Source organism: Sorex fumeus, unplaced genomic scaffold (genome assembly GCF_029834395.1).
Source record: "Sorex fumeus unplaced genomic scaffold, SorFum_2.1 ptg000061l, whole genome shotgun sequence".
Lineage (NCBI taxonomy): Eukaryota > Metazoa > Chordata > Mammalia > Eulipotyphla > Soricidae > Sorex > Sorex fumeus.
In genome coordinates this window covers 20252379-20275724 of record NW_026606118.1, presented here as the reverse complement: position 1 = coordinate 20275724, position 23346 = coordinate 20252379, and the positions used below count along the sequence as shown (strand labels likewise).

Sequence of the window (23346 nt, the reverse complement as noted above, 5' to 3'; positions counted from 1 at the left end):
CAAAAGGAGGACAGTGCAATGCAGTTTGTCTTCTTATTTGCTTATCCCCAAAGTATCATAGCTCAGTATTTCAACATTGTTTGTTTTTACCTGTTTTTGCAAACTTCCTGAAGATTTTGTTTGCTTTGGCACTTCCTTCTGCTCTTGGTTTGGAGTCTGTATCAAATTGAGATTGTTGGCGCTATAGGATTTACCTTAATTCTGACTGTGATAATGAATGTTCCCCTTCCTTGCAAAGGGAAGGTGACTTGAATCAGGGAAAGCTTTGCTTTCCTTCTGAGTGGCTGCTTGAGTGGGGATTTAATAAATACTACAAAAGGACTGTTCAAAATGGGAATGTCCTGCCACAGAGGCAGGGTGGGATGGGGGGATGGGGGTGGGAGGGATGCTGGGACCCGTGGTGGTGGAGGATGGGTGCTGGTGGAGGGATGGGTACTTGATCATTGTATAACTGAAACCCAAGCACAAAAATTTGTAAGTCTATAACTGTACCTCGTGGTGTTTCATTAATAATATATATATATATACATATATATATGGACTGTTCAGTAAAAAGATTTTGCATTCAATAAAGATAAAAAGATGGAGCCAATGTGGATTGTTTTGCCCATCTTCTTCAAAGAACTTGGTGTTTCCCTGCCAGATTATTTACCAATCATCTCAGAAATAGCTTTATATACCATGCAAGGAAAACCATCATAGAATATGTGTTTCTTTTGTAACAAATGGACTTACCTGTTCTGAAATTGAAATTTTTCTTTTACAAAAGTCAGTGAAGCATGAATACCTAATTTATCTCTTTGAAAGAGTTCAGGTGACTTATTAACAAACACAAGTGTTATTGTAAAATGATCCATTTCCTTTTTTGTCATCATACTATTGAGGTTGATTTTTTTAATCTTAAACATAGCCTTATAGAGTTATATGAAAATACATTAATATTCACATTATAAAATGAAATTTTCATAGTATCTTGAAATGACAAAGATTTAAATTAAATTTGCTTTTCTAATAATATACCTTACTTTCCACTGTTATTTTTTATGTCCCAAAGAATCCTGACAACTTGGCTTGTTTTAAGACTTTTCCCTTGAGTCTTTCCCCCGACCATTGAGCTGGACTATATCCAAGCTTAAGCATTCCTTGAATCTGGGTTTTTAATTCACTTATTTTCCTTATTTATGTTCGACTGGTATATTCAGTCTCCATCTACCAAGCATAATATTTCTTTTGCAATCATTTCATTTGCCAAGGGGTTGTTAAAGTCTCATTGGAACTTCAGCTGGTCACCAGCCTGACCCAGAAGTATTCTGTGATCACTAAAATTTTTATATTCCATTTGGTTCACAAACCTTCTGGACTTTTTTTTTCTTTTTGTGTCACACCTGGTTATGCACAGGGGTCACTCCTGGCTCTGCACTCAGGAATTACCCCTGGCAGTTCTCAGGGGACCATATGGGATGCTGGGAATCGAACCCGGGTTGGCCACGTGTAAGGCAAACTCCCTACCTGCTATGCTATTGCTCCAGCCCTGAACATGTTCTTTTTTAACAAAAATATGTGCTTTGTCCCTTTTGACTGCTTAATAGCTCTTTGTGTGTGTATGAGGGGCGGCACACTCAGTTATATTCAGAGTTTACTGACTCTGCTCAGGGATCACTCCTTGTAGAACTCAAGGGACTGTATTGGGGGTGGGGGGCTGTTGATTGAATGCAGGTCAGCTGCACGCAAGGCAAACAGCCTTCCCACTATACTGATGCTCTGGCCCTTTATACAATTTAAATAAAGACAGCTAGACAGAAAAATTTACATGAAGTATGGAAGTAATAGCTTAGTAAAGCTGCCTTCATCTTAATAGGAAGTATAATGAACTTCAGTTCGTTTTGCATAATTTAAGAAGTGTTGAGGCTAGGTAGATATTGCTAATATAAATGAAATTCCGTGGTGGGATTTAATCACGGAGAATATGTGTTTCTTTTGTAACAAATGTATTAAAGCACCACGATTTACAAAGCTATTCTAGACATACACCATTGCAGCACTGATTCCAACACCAGTGTCAGCCTCAGTGTCAACCCATGTTCCCGGGTTCTCTTCACACTCCCTCCCTCTAGCCTGCCCTCCTGACAGCCATACTAAGTGAGAATAGACATTGCTCTCAAAATTTATGTGCGGCAAAACTTGATTATGTTTATGAACTGCCTCATTCCATAGACACATGGCACAATTATCTAAGCAGTTAAAGGAAAAAGGACATGCTCAGATATGTAGGGTAGTGAGATCCAGTTTAGTTGGAGATCTGTGTAACTTGCTTTCAAAGGATCTGCTCTGTCTGTAGATTATTTTACCCTCCTCAGCTTCTCATTTTTCTGTTTCTGACCCTTAGCATTTAACTTGACTTAGTGTCTTTCTATATCTTTTGTCTTCCTGATGGAATCTTTCTTCCTACCTCTGGAATTGTAGCAGAGTCTGGTATGTAATCCCATTTTTGTCTCTTTTTTATCTGAAAAAATTAAACCTTATTTCAGACACTCTACAACAATCCCCCCCTCCACCCTGCCATATGCTATTAAGTATTTAGGAATTCTTGCTAAAATGTAATTCTTGAAATCTTACTATCTTATTGTTGACATGTTTCTGAACATGCTGAAATTCCCAGCTATAAAAGACACCCTGTATTAAAGATGCTAAAATTTCCAGCTAAGAAAAAACCCTGTGTTAAAGATGAACTGCCAAGCAGATTTAGCCATGATGAAGTATCTACGACATGGTATTTGTCTTCAGTTACATACTTTAAGACCACAATAAATTAATCACATTTTCTCAGAATTTTTCTTCATGACTTAAAACTTTTTTTCTCCTAATTAAATTCAGCATTTATCTTGGGGGCAATGAAATAAAAAAAAACCCTCTGGAATTTGTATAACCAAGTTTATGTTAAAGGAAAATTTTTTCATTCTAGAGTTTTTCTGCACTAGTTCAGGGTTTGAAAAGACATTAAAATTAAAAAGTCACCAAATCTACCCATTAAACCAAATCACTGTTTTCTTATTTAAAAACAATAGTAGAGAATTTAGCAACAGAATTAGAGATTTCTTTTTCTTATCCTGACTTGTATAAAACTCTCTCTCCTAGATAAAAACCCCTCAAAAGTTGGAACTCACACTTGGTTTGAAAAACATCGAGTGGATCACACTTCTAAATATAGCTCTATTTTTAATTTCAGAATTGACTCCTGAGGAGAGAGCCCAAAAGATTGCCAAAACCATGCGCAAACAGTCTTCTGAAGTCAAAGAGAAATGGGAAAGTCTCAATGCAGTGACGAACAGTTGGCAAAAGCAAGTGGACAAGGCGTTGGAGAAGCTCAGAGACCTACAGGGAGCCATGGATGACCTGGACGCTGACTTGAAGGAGGCCGAGGCTGTGAGGAATGGATGGAAGCCCGTGGGAGATTTGCTCATTGACTCACTGCAGGATCACATCGAGAAAACCATGGTCAGCATCACTGCCATCGATTTGGTGCTTGAGGAAAGGATTTGTGTGGGCATGGGGAGGGAACTAACTCAGGAGTCAGGCTATTTCTGTGCATACAATGGGATATGAATTTGATACCCAGCACCACATACCTTGGCCACCAGATCCCTGATTGAGCCAGATCTTGTGACCTGGTGGCCCCTAGTGGTCCCACACGGTAGTGCATCAGTTGGGCCCAAGTTCTGAACCTTCCAGGGGTAGGTATGGAGCAGTTTGGAAGATCCTCCCTAACACACACACACACACACACACACACACGCACGCACGCACGCACGCAGGCATGCACACACACATGTTTTATAGTTAAATTAACCCAGATAGAGAAAGCCACATGTATAAGTTACAAGTTGGGAATGTTATAATATCCTTCATACTCTCATCAATTTGGACTGGAGCGATAGCACAGCAGTACGGCGTTTGCATTGTGTGTAGCCCGCTGGCCAAGCCAGGTTCCATGCCTCTGAGATTCCTCCGCCCCTCTAGGAGAGCCCGGCAAACTACTGAGAGTATCTCGCTCACACGGCAAAGCCTGGCAAGCTCCCCGTGACGTATTCGATATGCCAAACCCCATAACAATGAGTCTCACAATGGAGACGTTACTGGGCCCGCTCAAGCAAATCGATGAACAACGGGAAGACCGTGACCGTGACTTAGAATTCCCCATCCTCACCCCCAAATTACCATGGATGTGACTTTTATATTTGTCACTTTTATTTTGCTTCATATCTTTTACACCCAACTGTGATCCCTGAAAATTAGAGATATTTTGTAAGTACTATCATGAAGTGTCTTTTAATCTCCAGGCTTTCCTTCTTTCCTGTCTTCCCATTTTTTGTTTTGCTTTGTTTGTGTTCTGTTTGTGGAAGATACAGAATTGTCTAATAGTGTTTTTTACAACCTGGATTGAACCGCACCCACTGGTTGCAATCTGTGATTTCTCCCTACTCTAGATGTTCTATATATTAGTAGTTACATTTAGAAGATTAATCTAAAGCACACTGATCTATGTGGAAATGGTATATACAGATCTTTATTGTCTGAGCAGAGTATTGCAGGATTAGGTAAGATATACAATGTACCTATAGTCAGAAATAGCCCTGTATCAAAATCAGTAACTCCTTTTGGCTCTCATGGTCTAGAACACATCCAAAAAACATGAAATACAGGTAATGAAAGATATAAATAACAATATTCATGTATAATATGATCTATAGTCACACAGTAAAGTATATACTACGTGAGTCACATCCAAAAAAAATCAATAAAGAGTGATAAGATGTTACACTAACAATATCTATCATAATATTTTACTTTTATTACTGTATTTTTTATGAGTTTTTTTTTTTTTTGGTTTTGGTGCTAAACCCAGCAGTGCTCAGGGACCATTTGATGGGGCTCAGGGTAACATAAGGTATGCCAGGGAATGAACTCAGGACTGTAACATGCAAGGCAAAGACCAGCTGTTACCTTTCTGGCCCCTATTTTATTTTTATTAAAAACTATATATGTCTTTGTGTGCAGACATTACGCTTATATGCTCAGGGTTGAATTGGAAGAGAATACTTGTGAAGTAATGAAATAGTTGAGCAAATTATGAGTTTAATATAGTCATAATATATGAGTTAATATAGTCATCAGAATATAAGTTGTATCAAGACATACAATTCTAAGAACTGTTTTTAGTCAGTTCACATGTTTCTTTTCATCTTTTTACCAATCCTAGAAAAGAGGTATTATTCTGCTCATTTTACCAGTGATAAAACTGCAGATATGACTCAAGCCCAAGCGGTCAGTGGTAGAATTGCTATTCTCTTGCTTTTCTTTTTATTTATTCACACACTAATGTAATTCAACACAGCTTTGCAGCAGAATCCAACACTTTGAAAAATAAGTATTATTTTAATGTAAATTTTATCTTTGGCATTGGTAATTACAATGCTGTTAATGGCCTGTTTTCCTGAATAATGCATTCTGACAACACAACCCCCCCACCCCCGCGCGCGCAGTGTGTCCATTTTCCTAAACTGTTTTCATTCCAGCATCCCTCTTTCTGTGCTATCTCCCTCTTCCTCTTTCTGTGGTTTGTTTCCTACAGGAAACTTGTCAGCAGTTTTTTGCTGCCTTTGGCATTAGTTTTCCCCCTACTATGTTTCTTTCTATCTCATATGTGTGAGAGAGAGATCATTCTGTGTCTGAAGTATTACACTTTGAAACAAAATGCTTAAGTAAAAAGTACTGATAACTGTCTGATTGCATTGGAAACAATCATCTTTCCAGCAATCCAGTGAATTAAATAGGCTTTGCTACAGCTTATACTCTTAAAACCATATCAGTGGAAGGATTTGAGTATGAAACAACCAATTAAAAATATAGCCTTTAAGTACGGACTCTTTAGAAGGTATATACTTCTTATATTTTAAAATATGGTTTTTAAGCACAAAAAATTTAAATGAGTGGTTTACACTTCTTTTTGTCCACAAAAAATGCCTTTTGGAACAAGAATTTATGCATATGAATTTGAAAATATTCATTTTCAACATAGGAATGGTTCCAGTTTGAGCACAGATGAAAACTTTATCTAGGGATTCTAAACGTTTAAAAGTTTAGAGTTGTTAATCCTGTTTGATTAAGGAAATTATGTACCTCCACATCCCAGTCTTTTCGTTTAAAATTTCTGTTTAAGAGGAACACTAAAAAAATACAATTATTAATTATGAGAAAAAAATAAACTGTGGACTAAAACACTTTAACGCCTTGTCAGGAAAAATGAAACAAGTCTCATTAAGCCAAATGAGGTGTATACAATGTGTGGACTATTTTGCATGTGCTTTGAAGTGCACACCAATCCTACTGAAGCCAGAGGTAAAGGAAAATAAGCACTGATTCTTGGTAAATATTATTAAATATGCCAGAACAACTGGAAACAAATCTTTGGAGTGATGAAATAATTTTAGCTCCCTAAAATTATCCTTAATCATTATTTACAGAGCACACACCTTCTGGCAGGAGATGGGTATCAGATTCACATCTGCCAACGGGCTGCCAATCATCACCATTAATACTAGCAGATGTTTCTGTTTTTAGGGCAAGGGAGACTACATAGACTTTTATTCTCCTATAGGAAGGCGCAGCCAAAACGTGATAAATTGGTTCTTTGTGCTTGAACACACGCAGGCATGACAGGCCTGAAATCATTTTAAAACGCCCCCCCCCCCCCCCAATCTTAAGCCCCTTCATTCAAACGCTCTTAAGAAACTTTCTTAATAGAAAGGTTGTTCATTGTCGGAAAACACCTGTCCGCCAAAAAACAACATCACCCGAAGAATCTTGTTTGTGAAAGATCTTTTCATATTTTCACCTGTGGCTTATAAGAGAGAAATAGTCTTTTTACAGAGGATAATTAAGGCTCTTTCACTGTATACAATTTCAAAATCTGCCATAAAGTTAGAGTTTATTTTTGGGGGACTGGGAGGGGACCTCCCACGCAGTGCTCAGGAGGCTTGGAGGTCCAATGGAGACACTGGATCAAGGCAAGGGCTAAACATTATGATGCTGCTTGGGTTCCATGCTGGTGTGGCTACCCAGACAGCCTCAGGGTCATACCATGCCCAGGGGACCGCGTGTTGTCAGGAATCAACCCAGGTGGGGTGTAGGCTAAGCATGTTCCCTAACTGCTATACCCCGTCTCTCTGGAAGTTAAAACATTTTGCTTTGTTTTGTGCTTGAACACAGGGCAGGCCTGAAATCATTTTAAGATGCCCCCTTTCCCAATTCTTAGGCCCTGTATTCAGACACTTTCGAGTTGTTTGTGTTGTCTTAGAAACCTTGACCTTTTCCACCCTCTTTTGAAGTAAAACTTGCCATTTCAAAATGATGTAAATCTGAGGACGTTTTCTAATGTTCTATTTTTTTTCTTTTAGTGTCTTTCAAATACAGAGATGTTGATTGTAAAAGCTGATTAAAATTCCGAAACCTCCAAGGTCCTCTGGGAGAAAATATTAATGTATAGTGTGAAATCACAACCAAAGACACTTTGAAAGGTTTCAATTCTACAATTATTTTTAATTTGTCTCCAAGGAGACCCAGGTCTTGTCAAAGTTCCGACTAAAAAAAAAAACTCTTTTTTCCCCACCCTAATTATCACTTCTCTGTGTTCCTTGCTTCTATTTTATTCATTTATTGTTACTGCTGGGCTGGAGCACAGCGGGTAGGGTGTTTGCCGTGCACACGGCCGACCCAAGCTCGATTCCTCCGTCCCTCTTAGAGATCCCGGCAAGCTACGGAGAGTATTCCACCCGCACAGGTAGAGCCTCAAGCCTCGAAAGCTCCCTGTGGCATATTTGATATGCCAAAAACAGTAACAAGTCTCACAATGGAGACGTTACTGGTGCCCATTGTAGCAAATTGTTCAACAACAGGAGGACAGAGCTACAGTGCTATTATTACTATTAAGGGGGGGGGGGGCTGTTGCTTAGAACTTACTCCTGCCTCTGTGCTCAGGGATTACTCCCAGCTGTTCTTAGGGTACCAGAGGGGTGCCAGAGATGGAACCTGCAAGGCAAACACCCTACTCATGGAACTTTCTCTTCAACCTTCTTCTGTTTTCTTCTTTCAAACTGTATCTTAAGAGACCCAGGTCTCTTAAAAGTCCGGATTGAAAAAAATTCTCCTTCCCCGCCCCAACTATCATTCTTTGTGTCCCTTGGATCTGTTTTATATTATATTATTATTATGGCTTGAATTAGCTCTGGGCTGGAGCGGTAGCACAGCGGTAGGGCATTTGCCTTGCACGCAGCCAGCCCGGCTGAGCCGGGTTCGATTCCTCCGCCCCTCTCGGAGAGCCTGGCAAGCTACTGAGAGTATCTCGCCCGCACGGCAGAGCCTGGCAAGCTACCCGTGATGTATTTGATATGCCAAACACAGTAACAACAAGTCTCATGATGGAGACGTTACTGGGCCCGCTCGAGCAAATCGAAGAACAACAGGAGGACGGTGTTTGATGGACGGTGAATTAGCTCTGGGGCCACACCCGGACAGCACTGGTGGGAGAGAGAGGACAGTTAGAGCTGGGAATTGAACCCAGGGCTTCAAATATGCAAAGCATGTGCTCAGTCACTGGAAGACAGGTCCCAGACCTCTTGTTTGCATTTGAAATGTGAATTCCTTAGTCCTATTGTGCCTCTGTTATTAAATATCTGCTTATTCCCATTGAGCTGCATTTTTATGTATGTGTCTCTCTGGGAAAGCCATAAACCACCCGACATCAGTAGCCATAGAAGAAATTTCACCACAACTCCAAATTCCTTCTCCCATTTTGCAACGATCCCCATGTCTTTGGGAGCGTCCTTTCTACGTGATTTCAAAGTACTAATATCTTCAGGGTTCTGATGACTAATTCTTCCTGTTTTATAGTTAACTTCCAGGCTCATAGTTTCATGTCCACACCTTTCAGCCCACCCTGGACTCCAGATTTGTTCTGATTCTCCACCCTGAATTACTTTGTGTAACTTCGGGACATTCTCAAAAATTACAAAATCCCAAAGCATAATCTTTTGATTTACCTAAACTTAACAGCTTTTACTTTAAGTTATTCATCAATGTATTTACTTCTGGTTTGAGGGCCACACCTAGCAATGCTCATGGCTTACTCCTAACTCTGTGCTCAGGGATCACTCCTGGAAGGGCTTAGGGGATCATATGAGATGCTGGGGATCGAACCTGAGGTCAGCTGCATGCAAGCCAAGAGCCCTTCCTGCTATACTATCTCTCTGCCTCCACCTCCCTTAAAAATATTAAGCCTCATTTTTTTACTCCATTGTGCTCTCATAGAATATATTACTGACTTTGGCTAAAAAGATTTATTTTTTTGTCTTGGCTTTCCTGTGGCACGGCTCCCCAGTCCCATCCACTGTCCTCACAGGTGGTATATATTCTGAACCCCATTTACCTGTTACCTATGTAGCACTGTCCTCCCGTTGTCCGATTTGCTTGAGCGGGGCCAGTAACATCCAGCGTGTGGGCGAGATACTCTCAGTAGCTTGCTGGGCTCTCTGAGAGGGGCGGAGGAATCGAGTGGGCGAGATACTCTCAGTAGCTTGCTGGGCTCTCTTTGAGGGGCGAAGGAATCGAACCTGGCTCGGCCGGGCCAGCTGCGCACAAGGCGAACGCCCTACCGCTGTGCTATTGCTCCAGCCCTGTTTTCTATGTACACTTCTATTTCTTCCCCACCTGTAACCACAGGCAGTGATTGTAACTGATGTTGAAAGAAACAAACCTTACCTCCACTGTGTGTAACAGACATAAGTTTTGAGGTTAGGCAGGTTGTTTTGCATGGCCACTAACTTCATTTTTAAGTGGAGACATGCTCAAATCAAATTGTTGCTTCAGGTGAACAAATGCAAGTAGCCCTCTCAGGAAAGAGAAAACAAAAATTATGAAAAAAATGAGAGCCTCAAGACTTGAAATTATTAGTAAGCGGTTATTGTAGCAAATGCTTTCCAGACAACACTGTACATATTGGCAAATTTGAAGGCAAGGCATAATGATCTCAATGAAAATAGATTCAAAATAACCTATTTCGATTCTCTGAATTGCAAAGACCAGCTCTTTAGCCCACAGATCCAGTTGCTAGATACTTGTATTAAATCAGCTGCTTCTGTTGGATGAGTAACTGTGGTGGGCGAACTGTTCACTGATCTTGCCATTTTCTTTGAAGAAAAACTTGAAAGTTTTTGTTATACTCCAGTGACCTCATGTTTGTTCTTTTCTTTCAGGCATTTAGGGAAGAAATCGCACCAATCAACTTAAAAGTTAAGACCATGAATGACTTATCCAGTCAACTCTCTCCTCTTGACCTGCACCCATCTCTAAAAATGTCTCGCCAGCTGGATGACCTTAATATGCGATGGAAACTTTTGCAGGTATTTACTCATGCCTCATCAGATTTCTTTCTTTCTTTTGTTTTTAAGTTTTTATTAGTGAGTTACAGTTGTAGACTTACAAGTTTTTGTGCTTAGGTTTCAGTAACACAATGATCGAGTACCCATCCCTCCACCAGTGCCCATTCTCCACCACCAATGATTTCAGTATCCCTCCCACACCCCCCCCCCCCCATCCCACTCCACCTCTATTGCCGGGCATTCCCTTTTTTTTTTCTCTCTCTCTCCTTTTGGGTTCTGAGGTTTGCAAAAGAGGTATTGAGTGGCAATCATGTTCCGTCTATAGTTTACTTTCAGCATGCATCTCCCATCCTGGGAGGATCCTCCCAACACCCTTTACTTGGTATTCCCTTCTCTGTCTGAGCTGCCTTTTCCCCTAGCATGTGTGGCCGACCTTCAAGCCATGGAGTGAACCTCCTGGTACTAATCTCGGCCACTCTTGGGCGTTAGTCTCCTATTGTGTTACTTTATATTCCCCAGATGAATGCAGTCTTTCTATGTCTGTCCCTCTCTTTCTGACTCATTTCACTCAGTATGATACTTTCCATGTAGTACCACTTGTATATAAATTTCATGATTTCATCTTTTCTAACAGCTGCGTAGTATTATACTGTGTACATGTACCAAAGTTTCTTTAACCGGTCATCTGTTCTCAGGCACTTGGGTTTTTTTTTTTTCCAAATTTTGGCTATTGTGAACAGTGCAGCAATGAACATAGAAGTGCAAATGTCATTTCGACTATACTCTTTTGCCTCTCCGGGATATATTCCCAGGAGTAGTATTGCTGGGTCAAATGGGAGCTCAATTTCTAATTTTTTGAGAATCGTCCATATTGTTTTCCAAAACGGCTGAACCAGTCGGCATTCCCACCAGCAGTGAAGAAAGGTCCCTTTTTCACCACATCCACACCAGCACTGGTTGCTTTTGTTCTTTTGGATGTGGGCCAGTGTCTGTGGTGTGAGATGGTATCTCGTTATTGTTTTGATGATTAGTGACGTAGAACATTTTCTCATGTGCCTTTTTGCCATTCGGATTTCTTCTTTGAGAAAGTTTCTGTTCATTTCATTGCCCCATTTTTTGATGGGATTGGATGTTTTCTTCTTGTGGAGTTCAACCAGTGCTTTGTATATCCTTGATATCAACCTCTTGTCAGATGTGTATTGGGCGAATATCCTTTCCCATTCTAAAGACTGTCTTTGTATTCTGGTCACTGTTTCTTTTGAGGTGCAGAAGCTTCTTAGCTTAATATAGTCCCATTTGTCTATCTCTGTTTTCACGTGCTTATTCCTTGTTAGATTTCACATATATTCCTTGGTTGGCATTTCAACTCTATTTTCCACATTATCACTTTATTTTTAAGTTGCATTTGATGAAGAGTGTATACTAAGTGACATCATGTCATATTTGCTTCTTAGTATGTTGAACCCAAAAGCCTCCCTTTTTTATTTCATTTTTGTTTATTTTATTTTTTTGCCATAACCAGCAATGTTCAGGGATTTCTCCTGACTCTATGCTAAAGTATTACTCCTGGTAAGCTCAGGGGGACCATATGAGTGCTGGAGATAGAACCTGAGTTTGTCACATGCAAGGCAAACATCTTACCCACTGTTACCCTTTATAAAAGAATCTGTATTGAGCCTCTTTTATTTATGAGTATAGATTTTGATGTCATTTTTGATATACTAATAATAGTTGGGGCTGGAGCGATAGCACAGCGGTAGGGCGTTTGTCTTACACGCCCTACAACATGGCCGACCCGAGTTCGATTCCTCTGCCCCTCTCGGAAAGCCCGGCAAGCTACCGAGAGTATCTCGCCCACACGGCAGAGCCTGCAAGCTCTCCGTGACGTGTTTGATATGCCAGACACAGTAACAACAAAGTCTCCAATGGAGACGTTACTGGGCCCGCTCGAGCAAATCGATGATCAACAGGAGGGCCTTTACTTACTTTACTTACTAATAATAAAGTTGAAAGAAATATCAAGAGGTTACAATTAATCATCGTAATTGAAACCTATGGTAGCTATATGTACTGATTAGGAACAGTTTGGTTGTGTGTGTGTGTGTGTGTGTGTGTGTGTGTGTGTGTGTGTGTAGACTGCCTTGTCAATGCCTTTAGTAGCAGGCTGTTGCTAGCTATATGTACTGATAAGGAACAGTTTGGTTGGTTGTGTGTGTGTGTGTGTGTGTGTGTGTGTGTGTGTGTAGACTGTCTTGTCAATGCCTTTAGTAGCAGGCTGTTGCCCTGTCTGACTTGGCAGAGGTGGCTCTGCATGGCTGTTGACCTGGCTACTGCAGATCCACACAAGACCCCTTCTGTGCTGTATCCTCTCCCCACTGCAGATATGAGAGCTGCCTTACTCTTTTTTTTTGTCTAACATTTTACCATGCATGGATCGGCAGAGAGACTGCTGAAAGGCTTTCCACAGAGAGAAAACATTGAGGGAGATAACTCAATGGGTTGGAGCACTGGTGGAGTTTTTTCACCTTTGAAGATTCAAATATGCTCCATCTTCTTCCATCTATTAAAGTGTTTTGCTCATATTTTCCAGTTATAATATTTATACAATTGCAGAGTTTGCCTTGATTTCTTTGATCTTAGCTTCTCTAATGCAGTTGTATTTTCTCTGGATCTTACTTGCTAATTCTAATAAAGCCATTTAATAAAATCAAGCCCAGAAGAACCCTCCGAAATATTACTAATATCAACATTTGGAAGCTGCCATGTATGCCACTGAGTAATTTTTGGCTTATCTTTATGAGTTCTTTGTCACATTCACTGGCTAATTCCTAGGAGTATTAATCTTATTTTTTTCTTGAAAGCTAGCAAGATAATTTGAATACAAGAGTATAAAATAATTCCTAAAAATTTTTTGTATAGTTTAAGACTGAACTGTGATGATTCATAATATAAGTATGAATTCGGAGGTGTATGTGAGTTTTACTATAAGCCTTAGTTTTCCTGAATTCATCCAAATATTAAGGCAGAAAATTTCATATTTTATTCATGAAAATGAAGAGGCTAGGAATAGGACATAGTATTAGGCATTTTTTTTCCGTCTTTGAAAGTGTAAATAATCTGGGATTAGTAAGGGAGAATCTGTTCAACTCCAATAAGCTTTTCTACTAAGTGGAACATAGAGTATTTGATCTTTGCTTCTTTTTCTCCTGCTGCTTCATTTCTTTAATTCATTATCTTCCTGTGTGTCTTCCCATGTTCCATTTTGATTTGCTTCCCATTCTGTTTCCATTATCACCATCTAAAAAGATTAGATGTCAAGGACTGCATTATGCTTGAGAGGGGTTATGAGTTCCATTATCCTTATCACTGAGCCTGGTAGCCAGAGTTCAGATATTAGTTGCTGGTTAAGTAACAGTGAAGCAGAAACAAAACACAATCAGTGCTGCCTGCAACCATGTTGTGTTTCAGGAGAAGCATCTTCTTTTCTCATTCCAAATGAAAACTACTACATTTTAACACTTTTTGGATCTTAACCAACCGAGTCCCACCAGCTAATGCGTTTTAACTAGGTTGCTGGCAGAACTAGGAGCTACGACTCTGAGCCGGAGATAAACACATTTCATTAAAGGCGAGTGAGGTTGGCAGTCTAAGCAGAATCCACAGCACTGGCCAGGAAAGGAAGTGTCAGCAGACCGTGTGCAGTTATTACTGAGTAGCACCTATTTTCTCAGGGTTACCACCTTTTTAATATTTTCCAAATGGAGAGCACCAACCAAAGCCTGTATGCAATAAACATATCGAACATATTAATCTGATGGTATACAACTTGAAGGTCCAAATGAGGTGATGGTGATTAACTCTGAAGAAGAGCAAACATTATATACACGTTTGTCTTTTCACTTTCTCTCATCTACCTAAATAACTTCTGTCCTTTTATCACCTGTCTCTCTCCATCCGGGGCCAGAGCCATAGCATAGCAGATAGGAAGTTTGCCTTGCACGCAGCTGACCCAGGTTCTATTCCTCCACCCCTCTCGGAGAACCCAGCAAGTTATGGAGAGTATCCTGCCCGCAGGGCAAAACCTGGCAAACTACCTGTGATGTATTCGATATGCCAAAAACAGTAACAAGTCTCACCATGGAGATATTACTGGTGCCCACCCGAGCAAATCGATGAACAAGGGGAAGACAGTGCTATAGTGCTACGGCGCTCTCTCCATCCGCCCATCCATCCATTCATTATTCATACATCCATCTTTTCCCTAGGACTAGTCTAGATTTCTTTTTGCCCCCAAATTTTATTTTATTAAAGCACCGTGAGTTATGAAGTTTCATAGTTGGGTTTTTGACATACAATTTTCCAGTACTGATCCCACCACCAGTATCAACTTACCTCCATCAATTTCCCAAGTTCCCTCTCCTACATGCTACCTCACTAATTCCCCAGAACCTTCCCCCCCATCCCAGCATGCCTTCTTTATAGGCACCTTTTAAGCTCAGTTAATCGAACTTTGGGTCTTGTGATTTAAGTATTGTTGATTCTGTGGTTTAGATATGTAGCTCTATCATTTCTCAACACGACCAATGTACCTGAGTCCTCTTGTCCACTGCTCTCTGTGCTTCTTATGTATCTCTTCTCCCCTTCCCCATTCACTCTATTTTGTTCCCTCTCCTCCCAAAACTCTGGTCAGCCGTGTGGGCTGCATGCAAGGCAAATGCCCTACCCACTGTGCTATCGCTCTGTTACTGGACCCACTCGAGCAAATCTTGATGAACAACGGGAGGACAGTGCTAGTCCCTACCTAATAGCACAGGACGATAGCAATTATACTTAAAGTAACTGGATGAGGAAATGCAGTGGTTTAAAGGAGAGATGCTTAGGTCACCCTTGGTCCAGAGTTTAGACTTCTTTGTTATTTGCTCTCTTCAGTGCTTTTGGGCAGATTTTCTTATAAAAGAAAGATAGATGAGGAGCCACTGGCCCCAGGGCCATATCTTGACTTTCAATGCTAGACAGATTTACTGCTCCTGAGTCAGGACAGAGCTCTGAAAATGCATATTATCAACTAGATGAACTGGGCACGAATATTAGTGCTGTCACTTTCTGAATCAAGTTTTTTTTTTCCTGAATATACCCTGTAAAATACAAATAATAAATAATACGTATATTACTTAAAATCCAATTTAGTAATATCCAATATAGTTCATTGTGAGAATATAAAGTACATTCATTTAAATTGTTTAGAATGAGTGGCGCAGTTTTGTTTCTTCATGCTAAAAAGAGCCTACTTTCAGACCCATACTTCGATTGGATTGATGAGATAAAGGCTGATTATGTAGGGATCAGAGAGATAGTACAGCAGGTAAAGCACTTGCCTTGTACATAACCAGCCAGTGTTGCTTTTAATCCCTGGAACACATATGGTCTCCCAAACCCTGCCGGATTGATCTCTGAGCACAGACCACAAGTATATCCCTAGCATAGCTGGTTACCCAGAAATAAAAATAATAATAATGATAATAATAATAATAAAAGATCAGTGATGTGCATGAATCATATCTTTGGTAGTAGCATCCTTTGTTATTATACTTATATCGGGGGATTATTTTTATTTTTGTGAGTATCACACTGAGAAGTGCTGATTGGAAGTATTAGAGGCACCTCCAAATCATACTGTTGGGGGAATCACACTTATTTGCACCCAGGGCCTTGCAAATATATTTACGCTAACACTTGGACCACATCATTGCCCCAGGGTGTCATCAAATTTAATTTTGAAATTTAATGGTTTGAAATCTAATTATTTGTCATGTACATTTGTGCAGGTTTCTGTTGATGATCGCCTTAAACAGCTTCAGGAAGCCCATAGAGATTTTGGACCATCTTCTCAGCATTTTCTCTCTAGTAAGTACTAAGAAAGATGGCTGATCTCATTAACTGAATGAATCTCAGGATATTAGTTTTCACTCAACACATCTTATTATTTTCTATAAACATACTTAGAAAAAATAAAAATATATATTAATGTGAATGGCTGTGTTGCTTATTGGTGATTTGCAATGGTATACTTGCAATTTATGTTTTTAAGCATAAGCACATCTTGAGTTATTCTCTTTTACATGGAATCATCTGTCAAGATGACTAATGTCACTGCTATGTCAGGCAAAGGTTATGAACTTCACAGCAAAGAGATTAGTTTTTGTATTTTAAGATTTTCAATTAATTTTTCCACTGAAAATATGCTTATTAGTTTCAAGTGCACCTGCAGACTTTCAAGTGATTAAAGAAGACCCTCTCCCACACATTTCTTTATGTGAAAAGATTTTTTTATCTTTAGACTTATTGTCATCGTACTCTGTCTTTCTTCTGGATAAGTGTTACGGATTTATCCAAACCTCACACGTAGATTTTTATATAATATTTTCTAATTGAAATTAGTTGTTGAGTGGATTACTACTCATAGTCCCCGAATAAATTAAGTTCCTGCATTATTTGTCATCACATTGCTCAGAAAACTAAAGAATGTGTGGTTTTAGACTCCCACAGATTGAGATTAAAATATCAGTTTTGTCCTCCAAGCATTGCTGAGTGTGTCCCCCTTCCCCCCACACACACCAATACATAATTTACCAATTTGCCTTTTATCAGACATATGATCTTTGAAAGTTAATTTCTTTATTTATCATAAAACTACTATAAGGGAATTATCTCCTGATTGCCTTCAAAATTAAAACAAGTTTGGAATAGGAATGCAGTAAGCACAAATGCTTTCCAAAAAGCATTAATTCCTTTCATTTTTTTTTTCGTGGAAAACACAAACAAAAACAACGAAACAAACACTGTCTTCCCTTCGTTCATCGATTTGCTTGATAGGACCCGTAATGTCTCCATTTTGAGACTTGTTGTTACTGTGTTTGGCATATTGAATACACTCGGTAGCTTGCCGGGCTCACCGAGAGGGGCAGAGGAATAGAACCCGGCTCGGCTGGGCTGACTGCGTGTCAGGCAAACGCCCTACCGCTGTGCCCTGGAAAACACACGTAAGAAAAAAATCTTATTTCAATTTACATGAAGTTTGAAACTTAAGGCAAACTTTATTTTCTATTTATGCAAACATTTTTTGGTATCTACAACCGTAGAGAGACCACCTCTTCTATCTAAGTGCATTACATTTTTTTATTTACCTCTAATATTTTGTTGGTGATGCATTTTTGCATTTTGCCTTAGCTCAGGTTTTTCTTACCTGCATAATTTCAAACTTTTTTTAACCCATGCTTATTTTCTCTCTTAATCAAACTTTTTTAACCCATGCTTATTTTCTCTCTCTCTCTCTCTCTCTCTCTCTCTCTCTCTCTCTCTCTCTCTCTCTCATTTGATAACATATTGATGGAGTAGGTATACTGATTAACTGATTAGGTATGAATGACTGCAATTCTTTAGATTTTTTAGAATGTAATTCTATGTAATAAAATAAAATTAAGAAATTGAAAGATAATTGGGACTATTTATAGTTCTTGTAAGAATTATTACAAAGGATTATTTGTTTATTAATATGGATGAAACTCTACACCCATGCCTTGCAACCATTCTTTTTTAATGGGGGTTGGGGCCACAGCCTGCATTGCTCAGAGGTTACTCCTGGCGATGCTCAGGGATCCATATGGGTGCAGGGAACTGAACTGTGCTAGGCAAACACCCTACTGGCTTTACTATCACTCAGTCCCCTAGCAACTATTCTTTTTTTTAATTTTTATTAGTGAGATACCATGAGGTACAGCTGTAGACTTACAAATTTTTGTGCTTGGGTTTCAATTCTTTCAGGAAAAATAATCTAACCCTTTTGGAAATGAATATTGTGGAATTCATATACACTCTGTAAAGAAGCATATAGCCTTTTCTTGACCAGTATTGTTGGTCTAAGGTGGCCAACCCGAGTTCGATTCCTCCGCCCCTCTCGGAGAGCCCGGCAAGCTACGAGAGTATTCGATATGCCAGACACAGTAACAACAAAGTCTCCAATGGAGACGTTACTGGGCCTGCTCGAGCAAATCGACGATCAACGGGAGGGCCTTACCTAAGGAGGTTATAGCTATTAAAATCAAAAGTTTCCAAAATGAATGGAGAAGTGTCAACAGAATTCCAATTAGACTGATTAGTTATTATCCCTTGCAACTTAGAATCTTGTCTTTGTTATATTTCTTGGACTTCAGCCATCGTTTCAAAATCAGCCTGCTTAGTTAGGCACAAAAATAAAAAATGTCCTGTTAACCTCGTGTCAATATCTCAATGGGGCTGGCTCTAATGAAAAATTATATATAGGTATTGTTTTTCATTTTTGTCCATGTTTTCGTTTACTGGATGTAACTGAGAAGGTAATGCTTACTCCCTCTCTTCAGAGAGGGAGATTTATTGTAATTTCTTCTATCAGAAATGTCAGAGTTACTTTTGAGCTTGGCAATTTATTTACTTCTGTTTACTGACCATCATGATTTAGGTGACTTATTTTACCTTTATGTACTTATTTCCTCATCTATCAAATGACATTTCATTTGAGATGTATCATCTTTCTAGCTTCCTTTTCTCTGATAAATTTGAAAATGTTTTGTAAAGTTTAGAATGCAATTATTTGTAGGATATCATACAACTTAAAATTCAGAAAAAAATCATTTGTGACAGCTAATTATATGAAACTCTAGGTTGACTGCAAAATTTTATTTAAATTTATATGTTATTAGTTTCTTTAGCAAAACTCTAATAGTTCTGTATTCGCACGCATGATTTTCCTAAGTAAGTTTTTAAAAAATTTGTTGATTGTAGGAATAATATCACAACAATCACAACCATCCTGTTATTCGTCGATTGCCTCGAGCAGGCCCCAGTAACGTCTCCCTCGTCCTAGCCCTGAGATTTTTTTAAAAAGTGCCATATTCAAGGCTCTTTCAGAGTTAGGAGAATGAGACCCTTCATTGTTACTGGTATTTGGCATATTGGGTATACCACGGGGAGTTTGCCAGACTCTGCCGTGTGGGCCGGTTACATTTGGTAGCCTGCCAGTTTGTCCAAAGTAGAAATGAGATGATAAGATGTCACGCGCGCACTTCCGGGAGCACACGGCGGGGAGTCTCAGAGACTATAAAACTCAGCTAGAGGAATAATATATTTTATAAAAAAAAGAATAACTAGAACTGTAATCACTAATAAGTGCCACTGTAAACAAAATATAAAATCTCAGTCTTAGTAATGTCTGAGTCTAAAAGTAGGAATCTGCATTTTCTGTGCATTAAAAATAAAAGCATTTGGAAATATTCTGTGCAGATAATTGCCTTAGTTTGTTTTAATCCTTTGCCTGTGTTTATTTTCATTTTCTCTATAACTTAAGTTTCAGCTCTACTGAAATGTTATTCCTGTGAATATGAAGCATTGAAAACTCTTCATGTGCTAAATAAATTCATTCTTGAGAAACTAATTTAGAATCTAGATATAGCAGGTAAAATTCACTCTGGTTTTAGACTTAATCAAAAGTAGAGACACAGGACAGTTTCCAGATCACCATGGAGCACTTAACTGGGGTTAAACATTACTTTTTTTTCAAGATGTTTATCCACAGGGTCAGTAGGAGTTGAGTTTAGAACTTGACCTATCCTGTGTCTGTCTTTGCGTCGCATGAACCTGTGAAGTCACTCTTTGTTTGACCTAGCAGATTTCATAATTACAGGAACCCAACTTAAACTAAGAGAATTTAATTTGCTATGAAATGTATGCAGTTGTTTTACATTAGGGTGTGCGGCTCTGGGGTTAACGATGTTTCTAATAACCTCCCTTTGTTTCCCCAGCTTCAGTCCAGCTGCCCTGGCAAAGATCCATTTCACACAACAAAGTGCCCTATTACATCAAGTAAGTCGATTTTAATTCTTTATGATACAAAGAAAATAAATGTATATAATGATGACTTAAAGGCATGTGCCCCACACCGTTGAACATTGGAATCCATTCTTGTTAGCCAAAGGAAACTCTATATATTAATATTTGAAAGTAAGTCAATTAAAAAAAATCAAGGTGAGATTTGTGGTTTACAGAGTAAGTATGATAGGTGTGCTTAACTGTTTTTTTTTAAAGCATAGATTAAGTTTTTGGGGAAATTAGAAGATTTCTAAATACTTTTTGCATAAGGATGATTCTTAAATAGTACTGATATGAAGCAAGTTTTATTCTTTTCAGAAAATCCATATGGGAAGTACTCACACTCTTCTCATCTTAATATACCCAAAATAATTTAGCCATGCAAAGTTAAATATTTTCAAGTTTTGCCCGGTTTGATTTCTCCACCCCTCTCAGAGAGCCCGGCAAACTACCAAGAGTATCTTGCCTGCACAGCAAAGCCTGACAAGCTCCCTGTGACATATTCGATATGCCAAACACAGTAACAACAAAGTCTCAAAAATGGAGATGTTACTGCGCCCACTCAAGCACAATCGATAACAATGGGAGGACAGTGTTTATTTGTTCATTTGTTTCTTTGATTTATGGAAATTACAATATTCATGTAGGTGCCCTGTCACTTATTTTGTTGTTGAATTGCTAGCTTTTCCTTTCATTTAATATTTTCCTTGTCATGAAACATTTCACAGATTTGATATAGTTTACACTGGGTCTGAGGAGTATTTAATTTTGACTTGGTATAAGTGTTGCCATATGTAGGACTCAAAGATAAAAAAAACTATTTATACAACCCATTGAGATGCACATAATGTGATAAGGTGGTGAAAGTCATGTTTGCCCTTTTTAACATGGTGAATAGAGTCATAATTGTGAGATGGTTCACCAGGCTTCTCTCTCTGATTTGCCATGTGAAAATTGGGTAAAGAGTTCTAGGCTGAATTTCTTTTAGATCCTTAACTAAAGCTGCACGTGGATCCAAAAATCCATGCCAACCATAACAATCTGTTTCTTCAGTGTCTATCTTCATGGAAAACTTTTTGTGGTCAGTATTTGTGAAATAGTATTTCATTATGACATTTTTCCGTAAATCAGATTTGTATCCTCAGGGCAAATATTAAAGAAATAATTTTTCCATGAATACTTGGCACACAATAAGCAATATACTATATGTTACTTGGTCTTAAAGAAATTTAATATGGCCATAATTTGATGCACTGATTTGATCAGTCAGTGTATCATCTATAGTATAATAACCTATATAAGTTTAAGAATAAAGTAACAAGCAGTCAAATCTGTGCAAGTATAATTAGAAAGAAATTAGTGGCTGGGCAATTAAATGTATCTTTATTGAGAGAAGATGGGAATCATCTCTCTGACCCAAGTTTAAAAAGTATATTTTCAGTTTTATTTTTTCAAGTAAGTTATTAATAGTTTTTATTTTATTACTATACTAGCCTGTAAAACTCAGATGAATTTTTATCATTTGATTTTGCAATATTAATTAATCTTTGCTGAGTGAATATAGACTTTAACTAAATACTGAACTTAATGTATAGACCAGATGTGTTGCACTCTGGTTGTTAGATGTCATATGCCTGTTTACTTGAAAATGGGTAAAGGGATCATAAGCCAGGAATGCAGGCAACCTCTTTTATTTTGTTCTGTTTGGGGGCCACACCCAGGCCAGTGTTTAGAGCTTATTCTTGACTCTGTGCTCTGAGGTTACTCCTGGCAGTGCTCAACGGTCATTATGTGGTGCTGGGGATTGAACCCAGGGCAGCGGTATACAAAGCAAGTTCCCCACCCACTGTACTGTCTTTCTGGCCCTACAGGATTGAATCTTCTGGAAAAGGCTAGGGGTCTCCATAGAGGATTGGAGCCCTATCAGCTTGAATTTTAGGTTGGGAAGACATATATTTAGCACAACAGTCAAAATTCAAAATTTTTATAATGTTGGTAGGACCAGCAGGATTGTATCTTTGCTCTAGGAGTTCTTATGGAATAGGCTGGAAGAATAAAAGCTATTTTCTACGGTTAGGATATTTATAAACAGCATTCCCAAATAAATACAATATCATGATGGCCAATATTTTTAATGATAACTGTAGCATCTTCAGATATTTTTGGCCTTATTTGTAAAAACTATATTATATAGTTTTAGTTTTAATGTTACGTCTTTAGAGCTTTAAATATTTAAAATATTTTACGTGTATATAGAATAAATTCTCTTATTAGAAAACTGTTTAATCAAGTTCTTTCATTACTTGCTCTCTTGTGTAACTTGAATGTTTATTCTCTCATAAAGAAGGAACGCAAGTCTCTAAAGATAGCTTTATATAAGCCAGCAATCGTTATGAAAATTAAATTTAATTCCCAAATAAATTAATAAGCAAGTAAACGGTGAATGGAAGTTTTTAATATACACTTCTCTTTGTATTGCTGCACAATAAGTAGAAGAAATAATGTTAAAAATAAATTTGGCAATATTGTCACACAACTAGAGTTTCCTGGAACATTTAAGAATGTATTAGTTTTAGGGGCTGGAGTGATAGCACAGCGGGTAGGGCATTTGCCTTGCACATGGTCGACACAGGTTTGATTCCCAGCATCCTATGTGGTTCTCCAAATACCACCTCAGGAATTCCTGAGGGCATGAGCCAGGAGTAACCCCTGTGCATTGTTAAGGTGTGACCCGAAAAGCCTATATATACAGATATATATATATATTATATATATCTGTATATATATATTAGTTTGAATAAGATGTTTTCAATATATGAGTATATAATTTTGTATAGTTGAATGTAGGGGCTGGAGCGATAGCACAGCAGTAGGGTGTTCGCCCTGCAAGCCACCAGCCTGGCTGAGCTGGGTTCGATTCCTCCACCCCTCTTGGAGAGCTCGGCAAGCTACCAAGAGTATCTTGCCTGCACAGCAAAGCCTGGCAAGCTGCCTGTGACGTATTCGATGTGCC

The 23346-nt window shown here is 38.7% G+C and overlaps 1 protein-coding gene across 5 annotated transcripts in view; it reads left to right on the top strand.

Annotated features, from left to right (window-relative positions):
- UTRN (utrophin) overlaps positions 1-23346 on the top strand; it is a 610322-nt gene that overhangs the window by 478564 nt on the left and 108412 nt on the right. For all 5 annotated transcript variants that reach the window (XM_056126431.1, XM_056126429.1, XM_056126433.1 and 2 more), the window contains 4 exons: positions 3227-3495; positions 10308-10454; positions 16259-16337; positions 20267-20327. In XM_056126431.1, the coding sequence (XP_055982406.1) occupies positions 3227-3495; positions 10308-10454; positions 16259-16337; positions 20267-20327 (556 nt within the window). The remainder of the gene's footprint in view (positions 1-3226; positions 3496-10307; positions 10455-16258; positions 16338-20266; positions 20328-23346) is intronic.